General features: G+C 45.0%; 1 protein-coding gene across 11 annotated transcripts in view; it reads left to right on the forward strand.

The window, feature by feature from the left end:
* The window catches only part of LOC149345167 (polypeptide N-acetylgalactosaminyltransferase 11-like), a 78,678-nt gene that overhangs the window by 29,435 nt on the left and 21,417 nt on the right, over window positions 1-27,826 (forward strand). For 10 of the 11 annotated variants that reach the window (XR_016283255.1, XM_089546479.1, XM_089546477.1 and 7 more), the window contains 3 exons: window positions 724-962; window positions 1,951-2,068; window positions 21,844-21,996. Coding sequence is in view for 10 of the 11 variants with exons in the window: in XM_089546479.1 (XP_089402605.1) it covers window positions 724-962; window positions 1,951-2,068; window positions 21,844-21,996 (510 nt within the window). In the remaining variant the exon portion in view is untranslated. The remainder of the gene's footprint in view (window positions 1-723; window positions 963-1,950; window positions 2,069-21,843; window positions 21,997-27,826) is intronic. The other variant, XM_089546482.1, reaches the window with a different exon arrangement.

The raw sequence follows: 27,826 nt of genomic DNA on the forward strand, positions 1-27,826 counted from the left end.
TGGGGGCCGATGCAGCGCGGGACGTGCAAGCTGTCGTTCCACCGAGTCAATAAAATATCCAGGGTAGCTGCAAGCAGACAAATCATGGCGAATGTGCAAGGTGTCAGCAGACTTGTCTTCCTTTTTCATGCATATTCTTTTGTTTCGACGGAGGAGCGAGGCAACCACGGAACGCTTTTGGGAAACAGGGTGAACGGAAGCAAAATGAAGGTAGTGGCCAGTGTGTGTTGGTTTTCTGTAGACGTTGAAGGTTAGTCCTGAAGGTTCGCTGGAGACCAGTACATCCAGGAATGGGAGGCGGCCATCGACTTCTTCTTCAACGGTAAACTGTATTGCTGATTCCACACTGTTAAGGTGTAGACTAAAAGCGTCCAGTGAACCTTTCTTCAAGACACAAAAGCAATCGTCCACGTATCTCAGAAAAACTTTGGGGGCATGCGTGAACGTAGTCAGGCTGAGGATAATGATGATGGTGAATGATCTTTACTTTTAGTTACTTCTTTCTGCTCCTGTTATTGACCCTGTGAGGCAACTTTGTATGGAAATGAGTGAGAGTAAGTGAGTGGGTAAGAGTGAGTGAGTGAGTAAGTGAGAGTGAGTGAGTGAGTGAGAGTGAGTGGAGGGGAGGGAGGATGGGTAGGTGGGTGAGTGAGTGAGTGCCAACAAATGATAATTAGCATTTCAGTAAGTGGCTCGTGGTGAATTTCGTTCGCACTGTGGCAGGTGCTGGTGTTCCTGGACAGCCACTGTGAGGTGAACGTGGGCTGGCTGGAGCCCCTGCTGGCGCGCATCGGGGCCAACCGCACCACTGTCACCTGCCCCGTGATCGACATCATCAATGCGGACACCTTCGAGTACAGTGCCTCACCCATCGTGCGTGGTGGCTTCAACTGGGGGCTGCACTTCAAGTGGGAGTCCCCCCCGAGGCTTCGGGGGCCTGGGCAAGCCGTCGACCCCATTCCGTGAGCAACTCATGCATGGCACTCTGCTGCTGCTGCTGCTGCTTGACAGATGGTGAAAGCGATGACTGAAACGGGTTGTCCAGATTAGGGTGAGACAAATAGAATTCCAGTTCATTCCAGGAGAAAAGGCTTGTTGCACATCGTCATCACATTAGGAGGGAGCAGAGAGGAAAATTCCCCAAAATTTTTGCAGCTGTAGTGTCAGTTTGCTGTTTATCAGAGAGATTAAAAAGTCCTCTGAGCAGACAAATGCTGTACTACTTTTTTTTTTTTTTTTGAAGGTATATATATATATATGTGTGTGTATCACAACAGGAACTACTATGACCAACTCCTGCCATAGAAACCCATTGAGATTCTTTTCCTTCCTATTGTGCCTTGGAACAGTAATGATGAACACAGCTTTGCATAGCACTCTGACGCTTAATATGGCTCTGAGATGCACTGAAAGCACCCTCATGACTTGGTAGAGTTAGACAGCATACCTCTGCCAGAGCATCATCGCAGGAGCACTGCTTTGGAAATGTGAAAGTGGGGTCAGGAAGCGGCTTCAGGGCGAGCAAGGGAGAAAGGTGGTGTGGAGTCATCCAGTCCAGTGTGGTATGCCTGTCACGAACAACTTATTTGAGCGTTCCAGTTTTTTTTTTTTTAATGTTGTATTTCTGTGATAGCCATACTTGGAATCCTGTTGGGCATTATATCGCACATAACAACGCGTCTTAATCTATTGCGGATAGGGATGTGCGAATATTGAAATTTTTGAGTACAAATCAAATGAAAATATTTGCTCAGTATGAAGAAGAAATTTCAGAAAAAGATGAACAGGTAAATGTTGTCGCGCTTATTTTAAAACAAAAATGGTGTGTGGTTTTTGCTGCTTGAATAAACAAAACTAGGCTGCCTCAGCACCGTATGCTGCCTGTTCACATTTGAGGCCTGTGCTTGTCGAACTGTCGCGGTGTGCGATTTCTGACTTTCCTTGGTGCAGGTCTCCCACCATGGCAGGTGGCCTGTTTGCCATGGATCGGCAGTACTTCCATGAACTGGGCGAGTATGACGATGGCATGGACATCTGGGGCGGCGAGAACCTGGAGATCTCCTTTCGGGTGAGCTCTTTTTGCTATTTGCCGAGATTGGAAGCAAGCCCTGCCCGAAATGAGCAAGGGACACCCTAAACATGAGTGCCCCTATTGGGGAGTAAAAAGGGAATGAACTGTCCTTTAGCTCCCTTTCATAAAAGGGTGCACTAGGGGACAGCTTACCGCCTTTAAACTCCTTTATGTTCAGAGTGTAGCAGGTGTGAACAGGTGTGCATTCTGGGGGCTGCACTTATCCACGGTCGTGGACAGCAATGTGGTTGGGAACAAGGTCTTTTCGTGGTGGAAGAGCACTGTGTGACTGATTGGCCTGACACAGGGCTTTTTGTCCTGTGTATGATCTACTTTACTTGTGGACAGACATCCTTCTCAAGCATACTTGCCAAGTCCTCTTGGAATAGTGAAAAAAAAAGTAGGGGTGTGTGAATATTCAGAATTTCAGAACTTCAGATACGAATGGAATAGGTTTGTTTTTGGTTCATACCGTATTTACAAGATTGTAGGTCGACTTATTTTTAAAATTTTGAAAATTCAAAGTCGGGGGGGGGGGGGGGGGGTTGACTTACAATTGAAACCAAAGCATGGCACCATAAATAAAAGCGAGGCAAACGAGATATCAGGGATGCACAGCGTGGCTGCATTTTTGCTGGGGGGGTTCTGTTGCATCTCTCTTGGTGCTGGCCTTGAGCAGTCAAGGCACAGAACTGGCACCCCGTCCCCGCAGCACGTGGCTGCTGATTGCAGCTGCTGATAAGCGGCAGCGCCTGATAACACTATCACTTTCTACTCTTAACGCTCTTAAGCTTAAGTGTATTCCAGATTTTTTTTTTACTTTCAACTGCGCACTCAGCGCTCAAGGGAGTGTCAATAATGGATGGAATGACCGCTGTTCCAATCACGATGGCACCGCCACTCAGAACAGTAGTGGTGCCGGGAGGTGTCTGTGGGTGACGGAAGAGCAAACGCTGCTCACGCGTAGTTTTTCTTTGGCTTTGACATATATGACAACTGCCTGCCATGGTTTACCACCCCAATGAAAATGGAGGTTTCATTTCCAGCCGGAATTTTTGGATTTCCAGCTGGAAAATTCTATGCCCAGCTAGGAAAGCACATTTACAGCTAGAAATGGGACTTCCATTTTGGAACCTCCAGCTAGAAAAACTCTAGCTGGGAAATATGCCAGCTGGAACTTTCCTAGCTGGAATTTTTCTAGCTGGAAAATATGAAATCTAGCTTGAAGAATTAGTAAAAAATCCAGCTGAAATTTGTAAAGAAATGGCAAATGCATTGAGTTGTGTTCACGATGTTGGGGACAATTCAGCAATCATATCTTGTCGGAAAATTGCAAAACCTAACACCGCATGCAAATGAAAGTGGTTTTGCTGCTGGAAATCGTCATTTCCAGTTCAGATGGAGACACAGCCCTTGAAAAAAGAAATCTGTGTGGCACTTCCTGTGTGCATTAATTCCACCGCATGGATGTAACCTAGGCGGTGTAACTCGCTGTGAGGAGGTCTCGCCAAGAATTCGAGTAGAGACTACTGGGGTACGCTTGTCGTGGACATCAGGACACTGAGGTTTCCTTTCTGCCACGGAGGCAGTGCTCAGCCATTTTTGGGGGACTTGTCCCACGCTTGTGCGACTGACATCTAGTCACAGTCACAGCGAGTCACAGCTACCAACCGATGCTGAAGCCCACGTCGCCCATTTGTCCACATGCATGACATGGGCCTCAGCATCGAACCTTGCTAGCATTCATTATTGAAACCAGCCTGTACCGTCTCCTTAATTTATTCCAAAGGGCTAATTTGTGCAATAAAAAAGAGAAGCCAGCCTCGAACAATGTGAACGATTCGTTTTGCTCCAGCATGTTTGTTTACTTTAATTGTATTTAGCCAAAACTAGCCAAAGCCGATCGCGAGCCGCACTGAAGTAAACATTAACTATGGCCGGCATTCAGAAGCTTGGTTGTTGTAGCGTGTGTGTGTGCGCTCTCTTTTTTGTGTCTTTTTTTATCAAGTGCTGTTTGCTGACAGTATGGCTCTGTTATCAACGAATGAATGTTTTGTGACATCCATTTTTGGCAGAGAACATTTGACATTAGCCAGAATTATTCCCAGCTGGAAATCTTTCCAGCTTGATTCCCAGCTGGAATTATTTCCAGCTTGATTTCCAGCTGGAATTATTTCTGGCTTGATTCCCAGCTGGAATTATTTCCAGCTTGATTTCCAGCTGGAATTATTTCCAGCTTGATTCCCAGCTGGAATTATTTCCAGCTTGATTCCCAGCCGGAATTATTTCCAGCTGGAAATATTTCCTCCTTGATTCCCAGCTGGAATTATTTCCAGCTTGATTCCCAGCTGGAATTATTTCCAGCTTGATTCCCAGCTGGAATTATTTCCAGCTTGATTTTCAGCTGGAAATATTTCCTGCTTGATTTCCAGCTGGAAATATTTCCAGCTTGATTCCCAGCTGGAATTATTTCCAGCTTGATTTCCAGCTGGAATGATTTCCAGCTTGATTCCCAGCTGGAAATATTTCCTGCTTGATTTCCAGCTGGAAATATTTCCAGCTTGATTCCCACCTGGAATTATTTCCAGCTTGATTTCCAGCTGGAATGATTTCCAGCTTGATTCCCAGCTGGAATGATTTCCAGCTTGATTTCCAGCTGGAAATATTTCCTGCTTGATTTCCAGCTGGAAATATTTCCAGCTTGATTCCCAGCTGGAATTATTTCCAGCTTGATTCCCAACTGGAATTATTTCCAGCTTGATTTCCAGCTGGAATTATTTCCAGCTTGATTTCCAGCTGGAATTATTTCTGGCTTGATTCCCAGCTGGAATTATTTCCAGCTTGATTTCCAGCTGGAATTATTTCCAGCTTGATTCCCAGCTGGAATTATTTCCAGCTTGATTCCCAGCCGGAATTATTTCCAGCTGGAAATATTTCCTCCTTGATTCCCAGCTGGAATTATTTCCAGCTTGATTCCCAGCTGGAATTATTTCCAGCTTGATTCCCAGCTGGAATTATTTCCAGCTTGATTTTCAGCTGGAAATATTTCCTGCTTGATTTCCAGCTGGAAATATTTCCAGCTTGATTCCCAGCTGGAATTATTTCCAGCTTGATTTCCAGCTGGAATGATTTCCAGCTTGATTCCCAGCTGGAAATATTTCCTGCTTGATTTCCAGCTGGAAATATTTCCAGCTTGATTCCCACCTGGAATTATTTCCAGCTTGATTTCCAGCTGGAATGATTTCCAGCTTGATTCCCAGCTGGAATGATTTCCAGCTTGATTTCCAGCTGGAAATATTTCCTGCTTGATTTCCAGCTGGAAATATTTCCAGCTTGATTCCCAGCTGGAATTATTTCCAGCTTGATTCCCAACTGGAATTATTTCCAGCTTGATTTCCAGCTGGAATTATTTCCAGCTTGATTTCCAGCTGGAATTATTTCCAGCTTGATTCCCAGCTGGAATTATTTCCAGCTTGATTCCCAGCTGGAATTATTTCCAGCTGGAAATATTTCCTCCTTGATTCCCAGCTGGAATTATTTCCAGCTTGATTCCCAGCTGGAATTATTTCCAGCTTTGTTCCCAGCTGGAATTATTTCCAGCTTGATTTTCAGCTGGAAATATTTCCTGCTTGATTTCCAGCTGGAAATATTTCCAGCTTGATTCCCAGCTGGAATTATTTCCAGCTTGATTTCCAGCTGGAATGATTTCCAGCTTGATTCCGAGCTGGAAATATTTCCTGCTTGATTTCCAGCTGGAAATATTTCCAGCTTGATTCCCACCTGGAATTATTTCCAGCTTGATTTCCAGCTGGAATGATTTCCAGCTTGATTCCCAGCTGGAATGATTTCCAGCTTGATTTCCAGCTGAAAATATTTCCTGCTTGATTTCCAGCTGGAAATATTTCCAGCTTGATTCCCAGCTGGAAATATTTCCAGCATGATTCCCAGCTGGAATTATTTCCAGCTTGATTTCCAGCTACAAATATTTCCTGCTTGATTCCCAGCTGGAATTATTTCCAGCTTGATTTCCAGCTTGATTCGCCTTCGGGCTCCTTTCGCGCTGTTTTTCACCAATGTTGATTTCCAGCTGGAAATATTTGCTGCTTGATTTTCACCTGGAATTATTTCCAGCTTGATTCCCAGCTGGAGTTATTTCCAGCTTGATTCCCAGCTGGAATTATTTCCAGCTTGATTTCCAGCTAGAAATATTTCCAGCTTGATTTCCAGCTGGAAATATTTCCTGCTTGATTCCCAGCTGGAATTATTTCCAGCTTGATTCCCATCTGGAATTATTTCCAGCTGGAAATATTTCCTGCTTGATTTCCAGCTGGAAATATTTCCAGCTTGATCCCCAGCTGGAATTATTTCCAGCTTGATTCCCAGCTGGAATTATTTCCTGCTTGATTTCCAGCTGGAATGATTTCCAGCTTGATTCCCAGCTGGATTTATTTCCAGCTTGATTCAAAAATGGAATTATTTCCAGCTTGATTCCCAGCTGGAATTATTTACAGCTTGATATCCAGCTGGAAATATTTCCAGTTTGATTTCCAGCTTGATTCCCAGCTAGAATTATTTCCAGCTTGATTTCCAGCTGGAAATATTTCCTGCTTGATTTCCAGCTGGAAATATTTCCAGCTTGATTCCCAGCTGGAATTATTTCCAGCTGAAATGATTTCCAGCTTGATTCCCAGCTAGAATTATTTCCAGCTCGATTTCCAGCTGGAAATATTTCCTGCTTGATTTCCAGCTGGAAATATTTCCAGCTTGATTTCCAGCTGGAATTATTTCCAGCTTGATTCCCAGCTGGAAATATTTCCAGTTTGATTCTCAGCTGGAATTATTTCCAGCTTGGTTCCCAGCTGGAATTATTTCCAGCTTGATTCCCGGCTGGAATTATTTCCACCTTGATTTCCAGCTGAAAATATTTCCAGCTTGATTCCCAGCTGGAATTATTTCCAGCTTGATTTCCAGCTGGAAAAATTTCCAGCTTGATTCCCAGCTGGAATTATTTCCAGCTGGAAATATTTCCTTCTTGATTCCCAGCTAAAATTATTTCCAGCTGGAAATATTTCCTGCTTGATTCACAGCTTGAATTATTTCCTGCTTGATTCCCAGCTTGAATTATTTCCTGCTTGATTCCCAGCTTGAATTATTTCCAGCTTGATTTCCAGCTGGAATTATTTCCAGCTTGATTCCCAGCTGGAATTATTTCCAGCTTGATTTCCAGCTTGATGCCCAGCTGGAAATATTTCCTGCTTGATTCCTAGCTGGAATTATTTCCAGCTTGATTTCCAGCTGGAATTATTTCCAGCCTGATTTCCAGCTGGAAATGCTTGTTTTCCAGCTGGAATTATTTCCAGCTTGATTCCCAGCTGGAATTATTTCCAGCTTGATTCCCAGCTGGAAATATTTCCAGCTTGATTCCCAGCTGGAATTATTTCCAGCTTGATTTCCAGCTGGAATTATTTCCAGCTTGATTCCCATCTGGAAATATTTCCTGCTTGATTTCCAGCTGGAAATATTTCCAGCTTGATTCCCAGCTGGAATTATTTCCTGCTTGATTCCCAGCTTGAATTATTTCCTGCTTGATTCCCAGCTTGAATTATTTCCAGCTTGATTTCCAGCTGGAATTATTTCCAGCTTGATTCCCAGCTGGAATTATTTCCAGCTTGATTTCCAGCTTGATGCCCAGCTGGAAATATTTCCTGCTTGATTCCTAGCTGGAATTATTTCCAGCTTGATTTCCAGCTGGAATTATTTCCAGCCTGATTTCCAGCTGGAAATGCTTGTTTTCCAGCTGGAATTATTTCCAGCTTGATTCCCAGCTGGAATTATTTCCAGCTTGATTCCCAGCTGGAAATATTTCCAGCTTGATTCCCAGCTGGAATGATTTCCAGCTTGATTTCCAGCTGAAAATATTTCCTGCTTGATTTCCAGCTGGAAATATTTCCAGCTTGATTCCCAGCTGGAAATATTTCCAGCATGATTCCCAGCTGGAATTATTTCCAGCTTGATTTCCAGCTACAAATATTTCCTGCTTGATTCCCAGCTGGAATTATTTCCAGCTTGATTTCCAGCTTGATTCGCCTTTGGGCTCCTTTCGCGCTGTTTTCACCAATGTTGATTTCCAGCTGGAAATATTTGCTGCTTGATTTTCACCTGGAATTATTTCCAGCTTGATTCCCAGCTGGAGTTATTTCCAGCTTGATTCCCAGCTGGAATTATTTCCAGCTTGATTTCCAGCTAGAAATATTTCCAGCTTGATTCCCAGCTGGAATTTTTTCCTGCTTGATTCCCAGCTTGAATTATTTCCTGCTTGATTCCCAGCTTGAATTATTTCCAGCTTGATTTCCAGCTGGAATTATTTCCAGCTTGATTCCCAGCTGGAAATATTTCCAGCTTGATTCCCAGCTGGAATTATTTCCAGCTTGATTTCCAGCTGGAATTATTTCCAGCTTGATTCCCATCTGGAAATATTTCCTGCTTGATTTCCAGCTGGAAATATTTCCAGCTTGATTCCCGGCTGGAATTATTTCCAGCTTGATTTCCAGCTGGAATGATTTCCAGCTTGATTCCCAGCTGGAATTATTTCCTGCTTGATTTCCAGCTGGAAATATTTCCAGCTTGATTCCCACCTGGAATTATTTCCAGCTTGATTTCCAGCTGGAATGATTTCCAGCTTGATTCCCAGCTGGAATGATTTCCAGCTTGATTTCCAGCTGGAAATATTTCCTGCTTGATTTCCAGCTGGAAATATTTCCTGCTTGATTTCCAGCTGGAAATATTTCCAGCTTGATTCCCAGCTGGAATTATTTCCAGCTTGATTCCCAACTTGAATTATTTCCAGCTTGATTTCCAGCTGGAATTATTTCCAGCTTGATTTCCAGCTGGAAATATTTCCAGCTTGATTTCCAGCTGGAAATATTTCCAGCTTGATTCCCATCTGGAAATATTTCCAGCTTGATTTCCAGCTGGAAATATTTCCTCCTTGATTCCCAGCTGGAATTATTTCCAGCTTGATTTCCAGCTGGAAATATTTCCTCCTTGATTCCCAGCTGGAATTATTTCCAGCTTGATTCCCATCTGGAAATATTTCCTGCTTGATTTCCAGCTGGAAATATTTCCAGCTTGATTCCCAGCTGGAATTATTTCCTGCTTGATTCCCAGCTTGAATTATTTCCTGCTTGATTCCCAGCTTGAATTATTTCCAGCTTGATTTCCAGCTGGAATTATTTCCAGCTTGATTCCCAGCTGGAATTATTTCCAGCTTGATTTCCAGCTTGATGCCCAGCTGGAAATATTTCCTGCTTGATTCCTAGCTGGAATTATTTCCAGCTTGATTTCCAGCTGGAATTATTTCCAGCCTGATTTCCAGCTGGAAATGCTTGTTTTCCAGCTGGAATTATTTCCAGCTTGATTCCCAGCTGGAATTATTTCCAGCTTGATTCCCAGCTGGAAATATTTCCAGCTTGATTCCCAGCTGGAATGATTTCCAGCTTGATTTCCAGCTGAAAATATTTCCTGCTTGATTTCCAGCTGGAAATATTTCCAGCTTGATTCCCAGCTGGAAATATTTCCAGCATGATTCCCAGCTGGAATTATTTCCAGCTTGATTTCCAGCTACAAATATTTCCTGCTTGATTCCCAGCTGGAATTATTTCCAGCTTGATTTCCAGCTTGATTCGCCTTTGGGCTCCTTTCGCGCTGTTTTCACCAATGTTGATTTCCAGCTGGAAATATTTGCTGCTTGATTTTCACCTGGAATTATTTCCAGCTTGATTCCCAGCTGGAGTTATTTCCAGCTTGATTCCCAGCTGGAATTATTTCCAGCTTGATTTCCAGCTAGAAATATTTCCAGCTTGATTCCCAGCTGGAATTTTTTCCTGCTTGATTCCCAGCTTGAATTATTTCCTGCTTGATTCCCAGCTTGAATTATTTCCAGCTTGATTTCCAGCTGGAATTATTTCCAGCTTGATTCCCAGCTGGAAATATTTCCAGCTTGATTCCCAGCTGGAATTATTTCCAGCTTGATTTCCAGCTGGAATTATTTCCAGCTTGATTCCCATCTGGAAATATTTCCTGCTTGATTTCCAGCTGGAAATATTTCCAGCTTGATTCCCGGCTGGAATTATTTCCAGCTTGATTTCCAGCTGGAATGATTTCCAGCTTGATTCCCAGCTGGAATTATTTCCTGCTTGATTTCCAGCTGGAAATATTTCCAGCTTGATTCCCACCTGGAATTATTTCCAGCTTGATTTCCAGCTGGAATGATTTCCAGCTTGATTCCCAGCTGGAATGATTTCCAGCTTGATTTCCAGCTGGAAATATTTCCTGCTTGATTTCCAGCTGGAAATATTTCCTGCTTGATTTCCAGCTGGAAATATTTCCAGCTTGATTCCCAGCTGGAATTATTTCCAGCTTGATTCCCAACTTGAATTATTTCCAGCTTGATTTCCAGCTGGAATTATTTCCAGCTTGATTTCCAGCTGGAAATATTTCCAGCTTGATTTCCAGCTGGAAATATTTCCAGCTTGATTCCCATCTGGAAATATTTCCAGCTTGATTTCCAGCTGGAAATATTTCCTCCTTGATTCCCAGCTGGAATTATTTCCAGCTTGATTTCCAGCTGGAAATATTTCCTCCTTGATTCCCAGCTGGAATTATTTCCAGCTTGATTCCCAGCTGGAATTATTTCCAGTTTGATTCCCAGCTGGAATTATTTCCAGCTTGATTTCCAGCTGGAAATATTTCCTGCTTGATTTTCAGCTGGAAATATTTCCAGCTTGATTCCCAGCTGGAATTATTTCGAGCTTGATTTCCAGCTGGAATTATTTCCAGCTTGATTTCCAGCTTGATTTCCAGCTTGATGCCCAGCTGGAAATATTGCCTGCTTGATTCCCAGCTGGAATTATTTCCAGCCTGATTTCCAGCTGGAAATGCTTGTTTTCCAGCTGGAATTATTTCCAGCTTGATTCCCAGCTGGAATTATTTCCAGCTTGATTCCCAGCTGGAATTATTTCCAGCTTGATTTCCAGCTGGAATTATTTCCAGCTTGATTTCCAGCTGGAATTATTTCCAGCCTGATTTCCAGCTGGAAATATTTCCTGCTTGATTCCCAGCTGGAATTATTTCCAGCTTGATTCCCAGCTGGACAGCTTGATTTCCAGCTGGAATTATTTCCTGCTTGATTCCCAGCTGGAATTATTTGTAGTTCAGAATGGCGCAAAAGACACACACACAGGAGAAAAGGGGATGACACAAAGAGCGCCTACTACCAACTGAATTTATTTCAGAAACACCCTCTTTTATAAGGCAAGACATATCAACCACGAACCGGAAGCAGAAAAAACACATATTCATGGTTTGAATTCATATTTCGAAACACCATCGGCAGAAAAGAAAACCACTTTTGCGCCATTCTGAACTACAATCATGAACCAACTAGCCCCAAAGCAAGTTCTTCTGCAATGGAATTATTTCCAGCTGGAAATATTTCCTGCTTGATTCCCAGCTTGAATTATTTCCTGCTTGATTTTCAGCTGGAATTATTTCCAGCTTGATTCCCAGCTGGAATTATTTCCAGCCTGATTTCCAGTTGGAATTATTTCCAGCTTGATTCCCAGCTGGAATTATTCCCAGCTTGATTCCCAGCTGGAATTATTTCCAGCTGGAAATATTTCCTTCTTGATTCCCAGCTAAAATTATTTCCAGCTGGAAATATTTCCTGCTTGATTCCCAGCTTGAATTATTTCCTGCTTGATTCCCAGTGTTGAGACGGCGTTGTCGGTGGACAAGCCGCTCCCGGTCGATGCATCAGACAGCGTAGCCAGGCCGGAGAATGACGCTTTATTCTCGGATCAAGGGATATTATATAGCCAGAGGGGCGAGGGAAAGAGGGGCGAGGGAGAGAGAGAAACGAATGAAAGATCGGTGTCGGCACGGGTTCTGTTGGTGGCTTATCGCTTCTGCTATCAGCAGCATCCGTTCCTCCTAATAGCCATAGCGATCCACTGGTTTCTTCACCCGGGCTGACCGGCGCAGCGTCGTCTCCTGGGGTGCAGGGTCAACGGGTGCTGACGTGGGTACGTTGTGTTCAGCTAGCGGATGTCCCGATGGTGCTGCTGCTTGACTGTTTGTCCCTGTGTGTGTGGAGCCCTCGTCGTAGCGTTTGCGGACTTGATCAGCATGACGACGAACCACCACCTCATCTTCCGTCTTGACAGTAACTAGTCGAGCGCCTGTTGTTGACTTCACCTTTCCGGGTGTCCACTTGTCACCCACTCCATAGTTACGGACTAGTACTGGGTCCCCCGGAGCGAAACTCCAGCTGGCGTCGTCCGAAGTTCTCTTAGCTTCCCTGCACAGCTGCGCAGCTTTGTTCCTGGGAGGAAAACACATGTCAAGTCGAGTGCGTAGTCGATAACCTAACAGTGTTTCTGAAGGTGAAAGGCCGGACTGCCGCGGGGCATTCCTGTAACGACACAAAACTCGCGCGAGTGCGGTTGAGAGATCCACGCCCGGCATCTTCTTTAGTCCATCCTTCACCGTCCTGACTGCACGTTTTGCGAGTCCATTGCTCTGAGGATGGTAGGGCGGTGTCCGAATGTGGGCAATGCCGTTTCTTTCCATGAATGTGGCGAAATCCGACCCCGTAAAGGGCGTGCTATTATCAGTTACTACAGTGCGCGGTAGTCCGAACTGGCTGAACAGCGTACGCAGCGCGTTTACCGTGCTACTTGACGTTGCACGCGCTAGTGGAATTGCCTCGATCCACTTACTGTGGGAATCTACCACGATTAGCAACATTTTATCTCTGATAGGTCCGGCGAAATCCAGGTGCAGACGGGACCACTTTTCTTCGGTTGCTGGCCAGTTCACTGGCTCACGAGCTGGTGGCATTGGTAAAGCCTGGACACAGTTTCTGCATTGAGCGGCAATTCGGCAAATATCCAGGTCAATCTCCGGCCACCAAAATTTAGACCGCGCTACCTTCTTCATGGTGCAGACGCCCTGATGGGCTTCGTGCAGCATCATCAGCAATCTAGCGCGTGCCTGTTTGGGGATTACTACACGATGTCCCCACAGTAGGAGGCCATCCTGAACAGATAACTCCTGCCGCTTTTTGTAGAAAGCCATCATCTCAGAGTTACCGGTTGAACACGCGTTGGGCCAACCCTCACGGACGTACCTGCATACAAGGGGTAGCACCTCGTCCGTTGCTGTAAGTGACCGCAATTCATTTATGGTGATGGCCGACTGGTCCCACTGGTCGATGGCGAGAACAAACTCTGCGTCGCCTTCTGGTGCAGTCTCGGTTTCCTGCAAGGTTTGAGGTAAACGGCTTAGGACGTCCGCGTTGACCATCATTTTACCGGACTTGCAAAGCAGCTTGTATTTGTACGCTCCCAGTAAGAGCGCCCATCTTTGTATTCTGGCGGCGGCCATGACTGGGGTCTGGCGATCCATTCGCAGAAGGCCAAGCAGAGGACGGTGATCCGTGACCAGGGTGAACTCCCTGCCAAGTAGGTAGTCACGGAAACGTGAAACACCGTAGACAAGAGCTAACGCTTCCCGTTCAATCTGTGAATACTTCGTTTCAGCCGAAGTCAAGGTCCGGGACCGAAATCCAATGGGCCTGTTTTCTCCATTTATGCGATGGAACAGTGCCGCTCCTACCCCATGAGGAGAGGCGTCGCATTCCAAAAGTAGCTCGAGCTTCGGATTGAAATACGTTAGCACAGGAGCTGCGCAAAGAGCCTTTTTCGCCAGCTCGAATGCAGCTTGCTCTTTTTCGCTCCACATCCACCTGGCTCCCTTCGTCAGCAGCTTGTACAAAGGAGCAAGCAATGTGGACAGATTAGGGAGAAACTTATTGTAGAACGTGATGAATCCAAGAAAAGCACGCAACTCTGTAACATTACGCGGAGAAGGGGCTAGTCGGATAGCATCGATGTTCTTCTCAATTGGATGCAACCTGTTTTTGTCAATGCGATGACCAAGATATGTGACTGCTTGCTCGGCGAAGCGACATTTATCAGAGCGCAGCTTAATACCATGTTCCCTGAAGCGCTGCAGCACTGCTTTCAAGTTGGCGTCATCTTGGCTCTTATCAGCTATCAGCACATCGTCAAGGTAGGCCTGCACGCCGGTTAACCCTTGGAGTACCGATTCAATTTTCCGCTGGAAGATTGCTGGCGCCGATGAGATACCGAATGGTAGCCGATTGTAGCAGTAGAGCCCTTTGTGAGTGTTAATGACGGTCAGTTTCCGCGAATCCTCGTCTAGCGCGACCTGGTTATAGGCATCCCGCAGATCTAGCACACTGAACCGTTCTCCTCCCGCTAAATTGGCAAACATATCGTCAATGACTGGCAGCGGGTATTGCTCAACCTCACACACTGGATTTAGTGTAGCTTTAAAGTCTCCGCAAATGCGCACCGAGCCGTCCTTTTTCAAGACGGGAACAATGGGCGTGGCCCATTCCGAATATGGCACTGGAGATATTATCCCTGCTTCCGCGAGCCTATCCAACTCCTGCGACACTTTCTCTTTGTACGCAAAAGGAACCTTCCTTGCCTTGAAAAACTTCGGAGTCGATCCGCTCTTGAGATGAATCCGGGCTGGCGGGCCTTTCAGGAGTCCCGTGGTCTCGGTGAAAAGATCGGCGTAACTGGTCAGTAGTGCCAAAGCCGGTAGCGGGGCAGCTGGCGGAATTGTGCTGGTCTTGTTGGGTTGCGCCTTGACGTGAAGGACAGCCGTTCCCGTGTCATCCAGTTTCTGCAATAGATCCCGGCCACAAAGACTGGGGCCTTTGCAGTTTAACACCACCAGGTTGCATTCAACGGTCGCTGCTTGATAAGACACGTCCATGCTCATTACCCCAAGTACGGGTAGCTTCCCGAGATAGCACGACAACTTTATCGGCGATTTCGCAAGCGGAGGCCATTCCTTACGATGCTTGTCATAGATAGCTTTTGAAATGACGCAGACTGGGGATCCGGTATCAATGTCCATTTTTAGGTCAACGCCGTTCCACGTGAATGTTTTCTGAATGGGCGGTAGCAGTGTCTGCTTCGTGCGGAGAGACCAAATCTGCGATGTACTACTATCACTGTCCTCAGATTCCTGCTGCGTTTGCGCTTCCATGGTACCGGTTCTGTTAACAATGTCCGATGAAGAGCACATCCTCGCTAGATGACCGTACTGTCTGCATTTGAAACATTGCCGTCTGTTAAAGCGACACGCTTCCGTCTTGTGGCCATGGTTCCCGCAGCACTGGCATTGCTTTTGTGGCCTGAACTTCGGCTTTTCTCTCTCTGGTTTGCGCCGACGAGTTACATTGAGCACGTTAGCACCCAGAGCTTGTCCGGTTATGCCCCGTGAATCAAGTTCCGCGCTTTCTGCAGCTAGCGCGAGAGCCTCTGCTTCCTTTAGCGACAGGTCCTTTTTCGCCAGAAGTTGCTTTTGCAAACTTTTCGATCTGATGCCGCACACGATGCGGTCTCTGATCATTCTGTCTAGCATAGACGAAAAATTGCAGTTCTGTGCTATTTGTCGTACAGCAACAATGAATTCTTGCACGGATTCCTCTTCTTTCTGATAGCGGTTGAAGAACTTGAAACTTTCTGCTATCTCGTTCGGTGTAGGATCATAGTAGCTGCTCAAAGTGTCGACCACCTCATCGTAGCTCAGCGAACTTGCTTTTGCTGGCGCTACTTTACTGCACAAAACTTGAACTGTCTTTGTCCCAAGGGCGGCTACGAGCAAGGCCCTTTTCTTTGCGTCAACTGTGATTTCATTGGCTTCCAAGTACGCTTCAACTTTCACTAGGTAAGCTTGCCACTTATCTTTTTCATCATCGAAGTCCGGTAGCCTGTGACCCATGTGTGCCGCTGCCCTGGGCCCGATGTCCTGGTTCAGCCTCGTCGCCACTGTTGAGACGGCGTTGTCGGTGGACAAGCCGCTCCCGGTCGATGCATCAGACAGCGTAGCCAGGCCGGAGAATGACGCTTTATTCTCGGATCAAGGGATATTATATAGCCAGAAGGGCGAGGGAAAGAGGGGCGAGGGAGAGAGAGAAACGAATGAAAGATCGGTGTCGGCACGGGTTCAGTTGGTGGCTTATCGCTTCTGCTATCAGCAGCATCCGTTCCTCCTAATAGCCATAGCGATCCACTGGTTTCTTCACCCGGGCTGACCGGCGCAGCGTCGTCTCCTGGGGTGCAGGGTCAACGGGTGCTGACGTGGGTGCGTTGTGTTCAGCCAGCGGATGTCCCGATGGTGCTGCTGCTTGACCCAGCTTGAATTATTTCCTGCTTGATTCCCAGCTTGAATTATTTCCAGCTTGATTTCCAGCTGGAATTATTTCCAGCTTGATTCCCAGCTGGAATTATTTCCAGCTTGATTCCCAGCTGGAATTATTTCCAGCTTGATTTCCAGCTGGAAATATTTCCTGCTTGATTCCCAGCTGGAATTATTTCCAGCTGGAAATATTTCCTGCTTGATTTTCAGCTGGAATTATTTCCAGCTTGATTCCCAGCTGGAATTATTTCCTGCTTAATTCCCAGCTGAAATTATTTCCAGCTTGATTTCCAGCTGGAATTATTTCCAGCTTGATGCCCAGCTGGAAATATTTCCTGCTTGATTCCCAGCTGGAATTATTTCCAGCTTGATTTCCAGCTGGAATTATTTCCAGCCTGATTTCCAGCTGGAAATGCTTGTTTTCCAGCTGGAATTATTTCCAGCTTGATTCCCGGCTGGAATTATTTCCAGCTTGATTCCCAGCTGGAATTATTTCCAGCTTGATTTCCAGCTGGAATTATTTCCAGCCTGATTTCCAGCTGGAAATATTTTCTGCTTGATTCCCAGCTGGAATTATTTCCAGCTTGATTTCCAGCTGGAAATATTTCCTGCTTGATTTTCAGCTGGAATTATTTCCAGCTTGATTCCCAGCTGGACAGCTTGATTTCCAGCTGGAATTATTTCCTGCTTGATTCCCAGCTGGAATTATTTGTAGTTCAGAATGGCGCAAAAGACACACACAGGAAAAAAGGGGATGACACAAAGAGCGCCTACTACCAACTGAATTTATTTCAGAAACACCCTCTTTTATAAGGCAAGACATATCAACCATGAACCGGAAGCAGAAAAAACACATATTCTTGGTTTGAATTCATATTTCGAAACACCATCGGCAGAAAAGAAAACCACTTTTGCGCCATTCTGAACTGCAATCATGAACCAACTAGCCCCAAAGCAAGTTCTTCTGCAATGGAATTATTTCCAGCTGGAAATATTTCCTGCTTGATTCCCAGCTTGAATTATTTCCAGCTTGATTTCCAGCTGGAAATATTTCTTGCTTGATTCCCAGCTGGAATTATTTCCAGCTTGATTTCCAGCTGGAAATATTTCCTGCTTGATTTTCAGCTGGAATTATTTCCAGCTTGATTCCCAGCTGGAAATATTTCCTGCTTGTTTTCCAGCTGGAATTATTTCCAGCTTGATTCCCAGCCGGAATTATTTCCAGCTTGATTCCCAGCTGGAAATATTTCCTGCTTGATTCCCAGCTTGAATTATTTCCAGCTTGATTTCCAGCTGGAATTATTTCCTGCTTGATTCCCAGCTTGAATTATTTCCAGCTTGATTTCCAGCTGGAATTATTTCCAGCTTGATTCCCAGCTGGAATTATTTCCAGCTTGATTCCCAGCTGGAATTATTTCCAGCTTGATTTCCAGCTGGAAATATTTCCTGCTTGATTCCCAGCTGGAATTATTTCCAGCTGGAAATATTTCCTGCTTGATTTTCAGCTGGAATTATTTCCAGCTTGATTCCCAGCTGGAATTATTTCCTGCTTGATTCCCAGCTGAAATTATTTCCAGCTTGATTTCCAGCTGGAATTATTTCCAGCTTGATTTCCAGCTTGATGCCCAGCTGGAAATATTTCCTGCTTGATTCCCAGCTGGAATTATTTCCAGCTTGATTTCCAGCTGGAATTATTTCCAGCCTGATTGCCAGCTGGAAATGCTTGTTTTCCAGCTGGAATTATTTCCAGCTTGATTCCCGGCTGGAATTATTTCCAGCTTGATTCCCAGCTGGAATTATTTCCAGCTTGATTTCCAGCTGGAATTATTTCCAGCCTGATTTCCAGCTGGAAATATTTTCTGCTTGATTCCCAGCTGGAATTATTTCCAGCTTGATTTCCAGCTGGAAATATTTCCTGCTTGATTTTCAGCTGGAATTATTTCCAGCTTGATTCCCAGCTGGACAGCTTGATTTCCAGCTGGAATTATTTCCTGCTTGATTCCCAGCTGGAATTATTTGTAGTTCAGAATGGCGCAAAAGACACACACAGGAAAAAAGGGGATGACACAAAGAGCGCCTACTACCAACTGAATTTATTTCAGAAACACCCTCTTTTATAAGGCAAGACATATCAACCATGAACCGGAAGCAGAAAAAACACATATTCTTGGTTTGAATTCATATTTCGAAACACCATCGGCAGAAAAGAAAACCACTTTTGCGCCATTCTGAACTGCAATCATGAACCAACTAGCCCCAAAGCAAGTTCTTCTGCAATGGAATTATTTCCAGCTGGAAATATTTCCTGCTTGATTCCCAGCTTGAATTATTTCCAGCTTGATTTCCAGCTGGAAATATTTCTTGCTTGATTCCCAGCTGGAATTATTTCCAGCTTGATTTCCAGCTGGAAATATTTCCTGCTTGATTTTCAGCTGGAATTATTTCCAGCTTGATTCCCAGCTGGAATTATTTCCAGCTGGAAATATTTCCTGCTTGTTTTCCAGCTGGAATTATTTCCAGCTTGATTCCCAGCCGGAATTATTTCCAGCTTGATTCCCAGCTGGAAATATTTCCTGCTTGATTCCCAGCTTGAATTATTTCCAGCTTGATTTCCAGCTGGAATTATTTCCAGCTTGATTGCCAGCTGGAATCATTTGCAGCTTGATTCCCAGCTGGAATTATTTCCAGCTTGATTCCCAGCTGGAATTATTTCCAGCTTGATTTCCAGCTGGAAATATTTCCAGCTTGATTCCCAGCTGGAATTATTTCCAGCTTGATTTCCAGCTGGAAATATTTCCTGCTTGATTCCCAGCTGGAATTATTTCCAGCTTGATTTCCAGCTGGAAATATTTCCTGCTTGATTTTCAGCTGGAATTATTTCCAGCTTGATTCCCAGCTGGAATTATTTCCAGCTTGATTCCCAGATGGAATTATTTCCAGCTTGATTTCCAGCTGGAATTATTTTCTGCTTGATTCCCAGCTGGAATTATTTCCAGCTTGATTTCCAGCTGGAATTATTTTCAGCTTGATGCCCAGCTGGAAATATTTCCTGCTTGATTCCCAGCTGGAATTATTTCCAGCTTGATTTCCAGCTGGAATTATTTCCAGCTTGATTCCCAGCTGGAATTATTTCCAGCTTGATTTCCAGCTGGAATTATTTCCAGCCTGATTTCCAGCTGGAAATATTTCCTGCTTGTGTTCCAGCTGGAATTATTTCCAGCTTGATCCCGAGCTGGAATTATTTCCAGCTTGATTCCCAGCTGGAAATATTTCCAGCTTGATTTCCAGCTGGAAATATTTCCAGCTTGATTTCCAGCTGGAATTATTTCCAGCTTGATTCCCAGCTGGAAATATTTCCAGCTTGATTCCCAGTTGGAATTATTTCCAGCTTGATTTCCAGCTGGAAATATTTCCAGCTTGATTTCCAGCTGGAAATATTTCCTGCTTGATTTCCAGCTGTAAATATTTCCTGCTTGATTTCCAGCTGGAATTATTTCCAGCTTGATTCCCAGCTGGAATTATTTCCAGCTTGATTCCCAGCTGGAATTATTTCAAGCTTGATTTCCAGCTGGAAATATTTCCAGCTTGATTTCCAGCTAGAAATATTTCCAGCTTGATCTCCAGCTGGTAAATATTTCATGTCTGATTCCCAGCTGGAATTATTTCCAGCTTGATTTCCAGCTGGAAAATATTTCCTGCCTGATTCCAAGCTGGAAATATTTCCAGCTTGATTCCCAGCTGGAATTATTTCCAGCTTCATTCCCAGCTGGAATTATTTCCAGCTGGAATTATTTCCAGCTTGATTTCCAGCTGGAATTATTTCAAGCTTGATTTCCAGCTGGAAATATTTCCAGCTTGATTCCCAGCTGGAAATATTTCCAGCTTGATCTCCAGCTGGAAAATATTTCCTGCCTGATTCCAAGCTGGAAAATATTTCCAGGTTCCATATTCCAGCTGGTAATGGAAATCATTTTCGTGTGGGCAGTTTGTAATGTAATGTTCCGTCAGTTGTCATTTGTGTTCCGGGTCCAGTAAGCATCCGGCGCTTATTAATGGCTACATTCAAGATGGCTGACATTCTTTATGCCGAAGAAACAAACAACTGCGTGCCAGGCCATAAGTGCGATGCCTCGGAACGGGTGATACAGGTGCGATCACAGCAGCGAGGCAATATTTTCGGCGGTCCCCTGTAGTTTTGTGGTGTGTCTGTTTGCGAAGTGTGGGATTTCGCTGCACAGCGACATTAGAACGATGTGCTATGGGACCATAGCAGCGATCACGACAGCAGCACTAGTGAGGATGATGGCGCAAGTGTGGATGAGTAGTCCAGTGACTAATACATTTTTGTTTTGGATTGTGTCCTCGGGTTCGCCCGTGTGCGAGAGCTGATAGCAGCTCACGGTAAGTGGTGGCGGCCAGATCATGCGCGTTCTACTATTGAAGGCCAAGCTTAAATGACCTCCAAGTTGTTTTTTTCTTGACATGCAATATTGGGGGGTCGACTTACAATCATGTAAATACTGTATTTTATTTGGTAAATAGTTATGCAACAATTCCTATGACTGGTTACGACTGAATACCACCAACTTTCGCAAATACGATTGGTATGGAACCAAATTACCTAAAGACTGAATTGAGAGCGTCGGAAGAACAGTTCAGAAGCATCCTTTTTACTTTGTTTTCTGTCGTTTATCATCTGGACTGTGACATCTCGCGGTTTGTGTCATTGGACATTGCTGGCCTAGCACCTTATGCGAAATTCTATAAGTGGGCTTTCCAGGTTATCGCAGTTTATCAAACCAAGATGGCCAACAGCCCATTGTGTACAATCGCAGCTCGAAACAGTGAGCTTCTTTTTTTTCTTTTTTCTCCCATGAGGTGCTCCATACTTCGTGCACACACCCATGGCACTGCTACTGCTGCCTTCACAAGTCTTCTGGCGGGAGCTCCACTATCTTGTTTTGGTCAGGTGTTATATGGGGGCAAACCCTTTAGCGGAATTTCACTTGGGACTCTACGGAGGGGCTCAGTTGCAGTGTCACGGGCAGGGCAAGTGCATGCAGCCTTTTCACCTCTGACGTGTGCTTAACGACAGGCATTGCAATGGTCAGAGAAGCCCCGTTGCTTGGCCAAAACTAGCCCGGCCGTGTAGTTTTACTTTTTGAGCTCAGTCGCCTGCCCGCGTTGGCAGTGCTTATCGACCGCACATCAGCTGGCATAATGAACACTGATGTGCACCACTGTCAGATGCTGATTGGAGCACTGGTGATGCCTTTTTACTAGATTAGCAGTACTACGGCTATCTGTCGAGGTCATGGGGCATGATGTGTCATTGGCAACTTTGAGTGCAACCAGGGCAGTCAGTGTTCTTGGTATGATTGGGGTGTGCATCTACTAGGCTCGGCACTAGGTGCGCTGTGTTGGGCAGCAGACATGCAGGGGTTGACATGAGCCTCTCTTCTGGCACTCAGATCTGGATGTGCGGTGGTCGGCTGGAGATCTTGCCCTGCTCCCGGGTGGGGCACGTGTTTCGTCGGAGGCGGCCCTACGGATCGCCCAGTGGTGAAGACACCCTCACCAAGAACTCTCTCCGCGTGGCGCACGTTTGGATGGATGAGTACAAGGTGGGCATCATGCTGCCACATTATTCTGGGATCCCAGTGCATGCATTGTTTGTCAAACTTCGGTGTCATGAAACCGGTAGAGAGCACTGATAAGTTATACCTGATAATCCATGGACAAGGTTTATTTCCAAACATCTCGGCATTGGTCTTTCACTGTTTTGAAATTTGTGCCCTGACACGATATTCGGGGTTCTCCTAGAAATCAGACTCGAACAGTGGACGTGTATACATAATGGATGCACCCACAACACTGGCTAAAGTGCATAGCTTCTTTTTTTCGCTCGCGCATTATATAAGCACTTGTTTTCGTCCTGTGATGAATTAATACTGAGACCTTGCATGCTTTTGGCATTGACGAAGTGTGCATGTGCTCCTGTCGCTGCGTCAAATAGGGCCCCACGCATCTCGAAATCAATTCTTTGAGATATGCGGCAGAAATGCTGTGGCTAGGATTCTTTGAAGACGTTGTGTGACGCGTGGTACGAACATGTCAGTCGCTACTTGTCTCTTTGTCGAGACCACCTGGAACTGCCGTCGTAGAAGTGCAAGCACCAGGTGTACCAGAAATTGTGTGTGTGTGTGTGTGTGTGTGTGTGTGTGTGTGTGTGTGTGTGTGTGTGTGTGTGTGTGTGTGTGTGTGTGTGTGTGTGTGTGTGTGTGTGTGTGTGTGTGTGTGTGTGTGTGTGGTAGAGTTTTAGCGTAGTTAAACCAAGTAGACATGCGGAAGCAGGTGTTTAGCCTGGTTGGCTCATGCTTTTGCTTTGCTGGGTCGTCGGCATGTCTGGCGATGATATAGATTGAGGTTAAGCTGATCTGATCAGTTTGCGCTGTACATGGAAGTTGATGAAGATGCAAAGTGCAATGCAAAGCATGAGAGTATATTGCAGTTTAACACGAGGCGTGATTAGCTGTATCGGTAGCATAGTGCTGTCGTGCACTGGCCAGTGAGGCTGATCTGTTCGCGCTGCTGTGGCTTCGAATCCTAGTTGCGACAATATTTATTTTGTTTATTTACTTATTCAGGGTCAAGGTCAAAGCTTCAGTGATGGCCGAGCTTTTACAGCTTTGGGGTCGTGAAGTATAGCTTTCGCTCTAAAACGTTATCACGATGCTCGCCTGTGGTGCAAAATCAAAACTAGAGTGCACCCAACTGGCGACGCTGCACATCCTGCAATGACCGGCCGACCAGCGACACACCAGCAGAGTTTCTAAACGTTAACTAGAGGGAAAGCTGGCGTCCCTGCATTTCAACCATTAAAGATGCCCAAGGCATGCTGAGAAAATGTGGTTCCGGATCAACATCTGGTGGCTTGTTGACTGTTTTACAGATGGGATTTTTTGGTTGTTTGGTTTAAAGTTATTGATGTTTTGCGCTCTTTCTGGTGGTGCAGTTATCCGGCTGCGCACGCAGTTCATTTGAGATCTGAAGCATCTGAAAGCTGCAGTAACTGCATTGAAACAAACATGGTCACTGCAAAGAATGGGCAGGTAGCAGTAACTGTGTTTCTGTGAGGTAAAATTCACAGATATACTGGTCTGCTTTCTCTGTGAAGAGCGTCGATCATTCCATGTTAAGTCCTGCATGAGCTTACCCACCTGTGTTGTTTCTGGCTGCACGATTTTGGAAACAGAAGTAATCTTTAGTTTTAGTTCCATGGGAGGCAAGTGATGATGGGCAAAGTTTATTGTTTGTGTAGTAAATAATGATGGCTGCTGGCAAAACGATTTCAAGTTGTCACATTTCTGAAAACAGTGCAGATGTTCTGTATATTGAGACAGCAAATGAAAATTATTGAATGCCTTCACCAATCCACTTCTTTGTACATATGTGTGCTGACATGCCATTTCAGTGAAGAGCAGTTTTATGAGCTCTGGATGATAAGTGCAAGTCTGCGGTTGGTTTGGTAACTGTTATCGGTGTGCTTCATTTCACTCCGGGTGAGAAAAAGCTGAAAAAGCGCCCCTGCACGGCAAGCAGGGACAAATAAGGCGACCGAAGAAACATCACAGAGGGTTTCTTCCATTGCCTTATTTGTCCCTGTTTGCTGTGCAGAGGCGCTTTTTCAAGATGGATCACCAACTGGCTTACAATACAACCTTGGTCCACCGCGGTGGCTGAGTGGTGATGGCACTCAGCTGCTGACCTGAAAGATGTGGGTTCGATCCCACCCACGATGGTCGAATTTCTATGGAGGCGAAATTCTAGAGGCCCGTGTACTGTGCGATGTCAGTGCACGTTAAAGAAACCCAGGTGGTCGAAATTTCCAGAGCCCTCCACTACGGCGTCTCTCGTACCCTGAGTCGCTTTGGGACATTAAACCCCCATAAACCAAACCAAACAACACAACCTTGTTAAGCAGAGAGGTTTCATGTGTTTGCATGATCGCAGGCATTGCTTACTTATGGTAAGACAGGTTTGCGCTTCCGAGTTCATGTTTTTTGTTGCATAATTCATAAGCGCAGTGCCAGGACGTAGTGAGAGGGCGTTTCTCGTGGCATGATCATAGAGCACGAACTCGCAATAGCATTTGACACCAATGAAACATTTCTATTTTTTTACAGTGCCTAGACGGAAGCTTCCAAAGTGTTCTATTTTAAGTGAACAATTTTCTTTAAAGAATATTTGCTCTAAAAAGTGTGCCTGGTAAACTCAAAAATTTGATTTTGGTGGTTAGTTATATTTTGTGATATGAATAGAAGGCCCCCTCTGACAGATAAATTCAGTGCTCGTTTACACCTGTCTGCACTTCTCATTTATTGCAATGCACAGTTATCAGATCTTATTATAGGACATTTTGATTATAAAACAGCATTTTCTTGCATATTTTTTTTGTGAAAATTTATATTTTTGCATGTTTTATGGTTAGCACTAGCTAAGCCAAGCAACCTCGTCTTGCCGGCAATACCACGGTGGATGAAGTGGGCTTTTATGAAAAACACATTAACAGTGGTGCCACCTTTTCCTCTGGGTAATGTTTCGAATCATGGGACGGGTAGCGCTTGCAGACAAGGGCAGTGAAGGAAAAACAACACAACTGTGCTAATACAGTTGAGCCACTTACGTATAATGAACCTGATGGTTGTGTTCATTGTATTCGTGGTTTCTACTAAGTGGACTTCCCATGTTACAGCCGAAAATACAAATTCACACAGTGCATACTTGTTATGCACGTGTGTTTATACATCATCATCATCAGCCTGACTACGCCCAATGCAGGGCAAAGGCCTCTCCCATGTCTCTCCAACTAACCCTGTCCTTCGCCAGTTGCGGCCACCGTATCCCCGCAAACTTCTTAATGTCATTCACCCACCTTACTTTCTGCCGCCCCCTGCTACGTTTGCCTTCTCATGGAATCCACTCTGTTACCCTTAAGGACCAGCGGTTATCTTGCCTTTGCATTACATGCCCTGCCCAAGCCCATTTCTTCCTCTTGATTTCAACTAGGATGTCATTAACCTGCGTTTGTTCCCCCACCCACTCTGATCTCTTAACGTTACACCTATCATTTTCCTTTCCATAGCTCACTGCGTTGTCCTTAACTTAAGCTGAGCCCTCTTTGTTAGCCTCCACGTTTCTGCCCCATAGGTGAGTACCGGTAAGATATAGCTGTTGTACACTTTTCTCTTGAGGAATACTAGGTAAACTGCCATTCATGACCTGAGCGAACCTGCCATATGCGCTGCACTTCATTCTTATTCTTCTAGTTATTTTCCTCCCATGATCCGGATCTGCGGTCATTACCTGCCCTGTTCATTCAAACTAGTCTTATTGCAGCGCTTTCCAAGCTCCCCAGTACCGTGAGCTGAGGGGTGGAAGCGGGAGCCCAAGCCTTTGAGCGTGCTCCAGAAAAATGTTTTCTTTCTTTTATTTTTTGTTGTGAGTCACCGCCACATGGCTTACTTTCATGCTACTGCCTTCCTCCTTGCGCATTCTTCACTATCACACTCTTTCGTCCTCCTCTGCGATCTACATTCACTCTCTTTTACCATCTCATGTGCTACTTCGCTTGGTTACTCCAAGGCTCATGCCAAGACACACTGCTCAGCGCAGCAACGGGCGCCTACGCGCTGTGCAATGTCAGCACGCATTAAAGAACCCCACATGGTCAGAATTAATCTGGAGCCCTCCACTGTGGCATCGCTTAGCCCATGTGTTGCTTTAGGACATTTTCCGCGACAATTTACAATTTTGATAACAGATAGCTCTATATAAAGTGCGCCCGTATACTGTGCGATGTCAGTGCACATTAACTCTTTCGCTACCGCGGAAAAATGCACAATTTGGAGTGTACTGAAAGAAAAATTTTTTTCACAAGAACTAATACAGCCAGCACACATTGCAATGCATGAAATTGTAGCTTATTAGTTACACTTCTGAATGATACAAACAGAAGAGTTGTTTGTGCAAAAGTAAATGAACATTTATATGTGAAATTCGCTAAAAACACAAAAAAAAGTATATAGCAAAAACAAAAATTACCGGCTGCACTAAGCCCGAACTTGATTAGAGGAAAACTGGAATATACAAACTGTTGCACAAGTTTATAGCTGTCATTATTCACAGTTTCAGCTATGAGAAAAATTTACTGCACTTTCCATGGCTTGTCAAGTCATGGGTCATGACTGTGGTGCCACTGTGAAGAGCAATCAGGGGTGAAAATGTGAAGCAGAGGTAGACTGACAAGTGCTTCACATAAGGTTTTATCTTTGTTCCTCCCTTGTTCTCTGATAGCCGAGTTAGCAGTTTCTTCTTTTTTTCATTCCTTTCGGTTGGTGTTGAATGCATTCTATGAGAGGATTGGGGGCATGGACTTCTTTTCCCTCATCATACCCGAAGATTTCTTGAATGAGCTGCTCCCTGAAAGCCAGCTGATAAAATTTGGCATTTTAGGCAAGCTCTAAAACATCAAGATCGATGAAATAAGTTTTATCGATATGGTTCAAAAGCCAGGGCACTTTCCAAGTCTTGCCAATAGAAGCTGCCGCCACTGAATTATCCGGGTCCGTTACGTGCAAAAAAAAAAAACAAAAAAAGGGAAAAACCAATTTTGAGAACTGATTTTTGATGGCAGAGGGCCAGAATAGATTATTCTGGTATTTCAGGAGAGATACAGTCATGGCAGGTCAACAATTCCAATGTATATGATGATTCCAATGAACATCAGAATATCCAACAGATTCACGTCTTCCCATGAGCCGTCACGCCGAATTTGCTGAAAATCTTCATCCATGCATACTTATTAGTGTTTCCGCACACGGTCTTCATCATTTCCGCTGTGAAGAGTATAAAAAAAAAGTCGAGAAGTCGAGCGAATCTCCGAGCGCCGCTCTGCAGCGATGTGCCGATATGGACACCTAGCTGTCGTCTTGGTTGAAAAACGCGACGCGACCTTGAGCATTTGGCAAACTGTCTTCGTCATGCGTTGTCAAGACCCTGAAGCACAAAAATAAACCACTGTCATCAATTACAAACCGTATGCACCGCAGAAAACACACAGCGAACGAAAACAGAACTTATATGCAAGTACGCGCTGACGTTCCAGGCCCCCGAGGCGAAATCTCGCTGTCGAAACCGAAATCTGACGTTTGTACATTGTTGCCCGACTAATAACCTCTGCTTTCATCGCAAAACACGAAACCGAAACCGGCCGACGTGCTCGGTGTCAGCTTTCGCTTTCGAGGAGCGCGCGGCGACGCGGACGCCATTTTCTCCGGCTGACGCTGCTGCGGCCGTTCAAAGTTTTATTTTTCACGGCGCCCCCTCATGTCAAAACACTGAAACCAACGCTGCAATCGAAAGAGCAGTTGTTGTGCTCGCTAACTAGATGGC

This window comes from Amblyomma mixtum, chromosome 5 (assembly GCF_055824585.1).
Source record: "Amblyomma mixtum isolate Tamu chromosome 5, ASM5582458v1, whole genome shotgun sequence".
Classification (NCBI taxonomy): Eukaryota; Metazoa; Arthropoda; class Arachnida; order Ixodida; family Ixodidae; genus Amblyomma; species Amblyomma mixtum.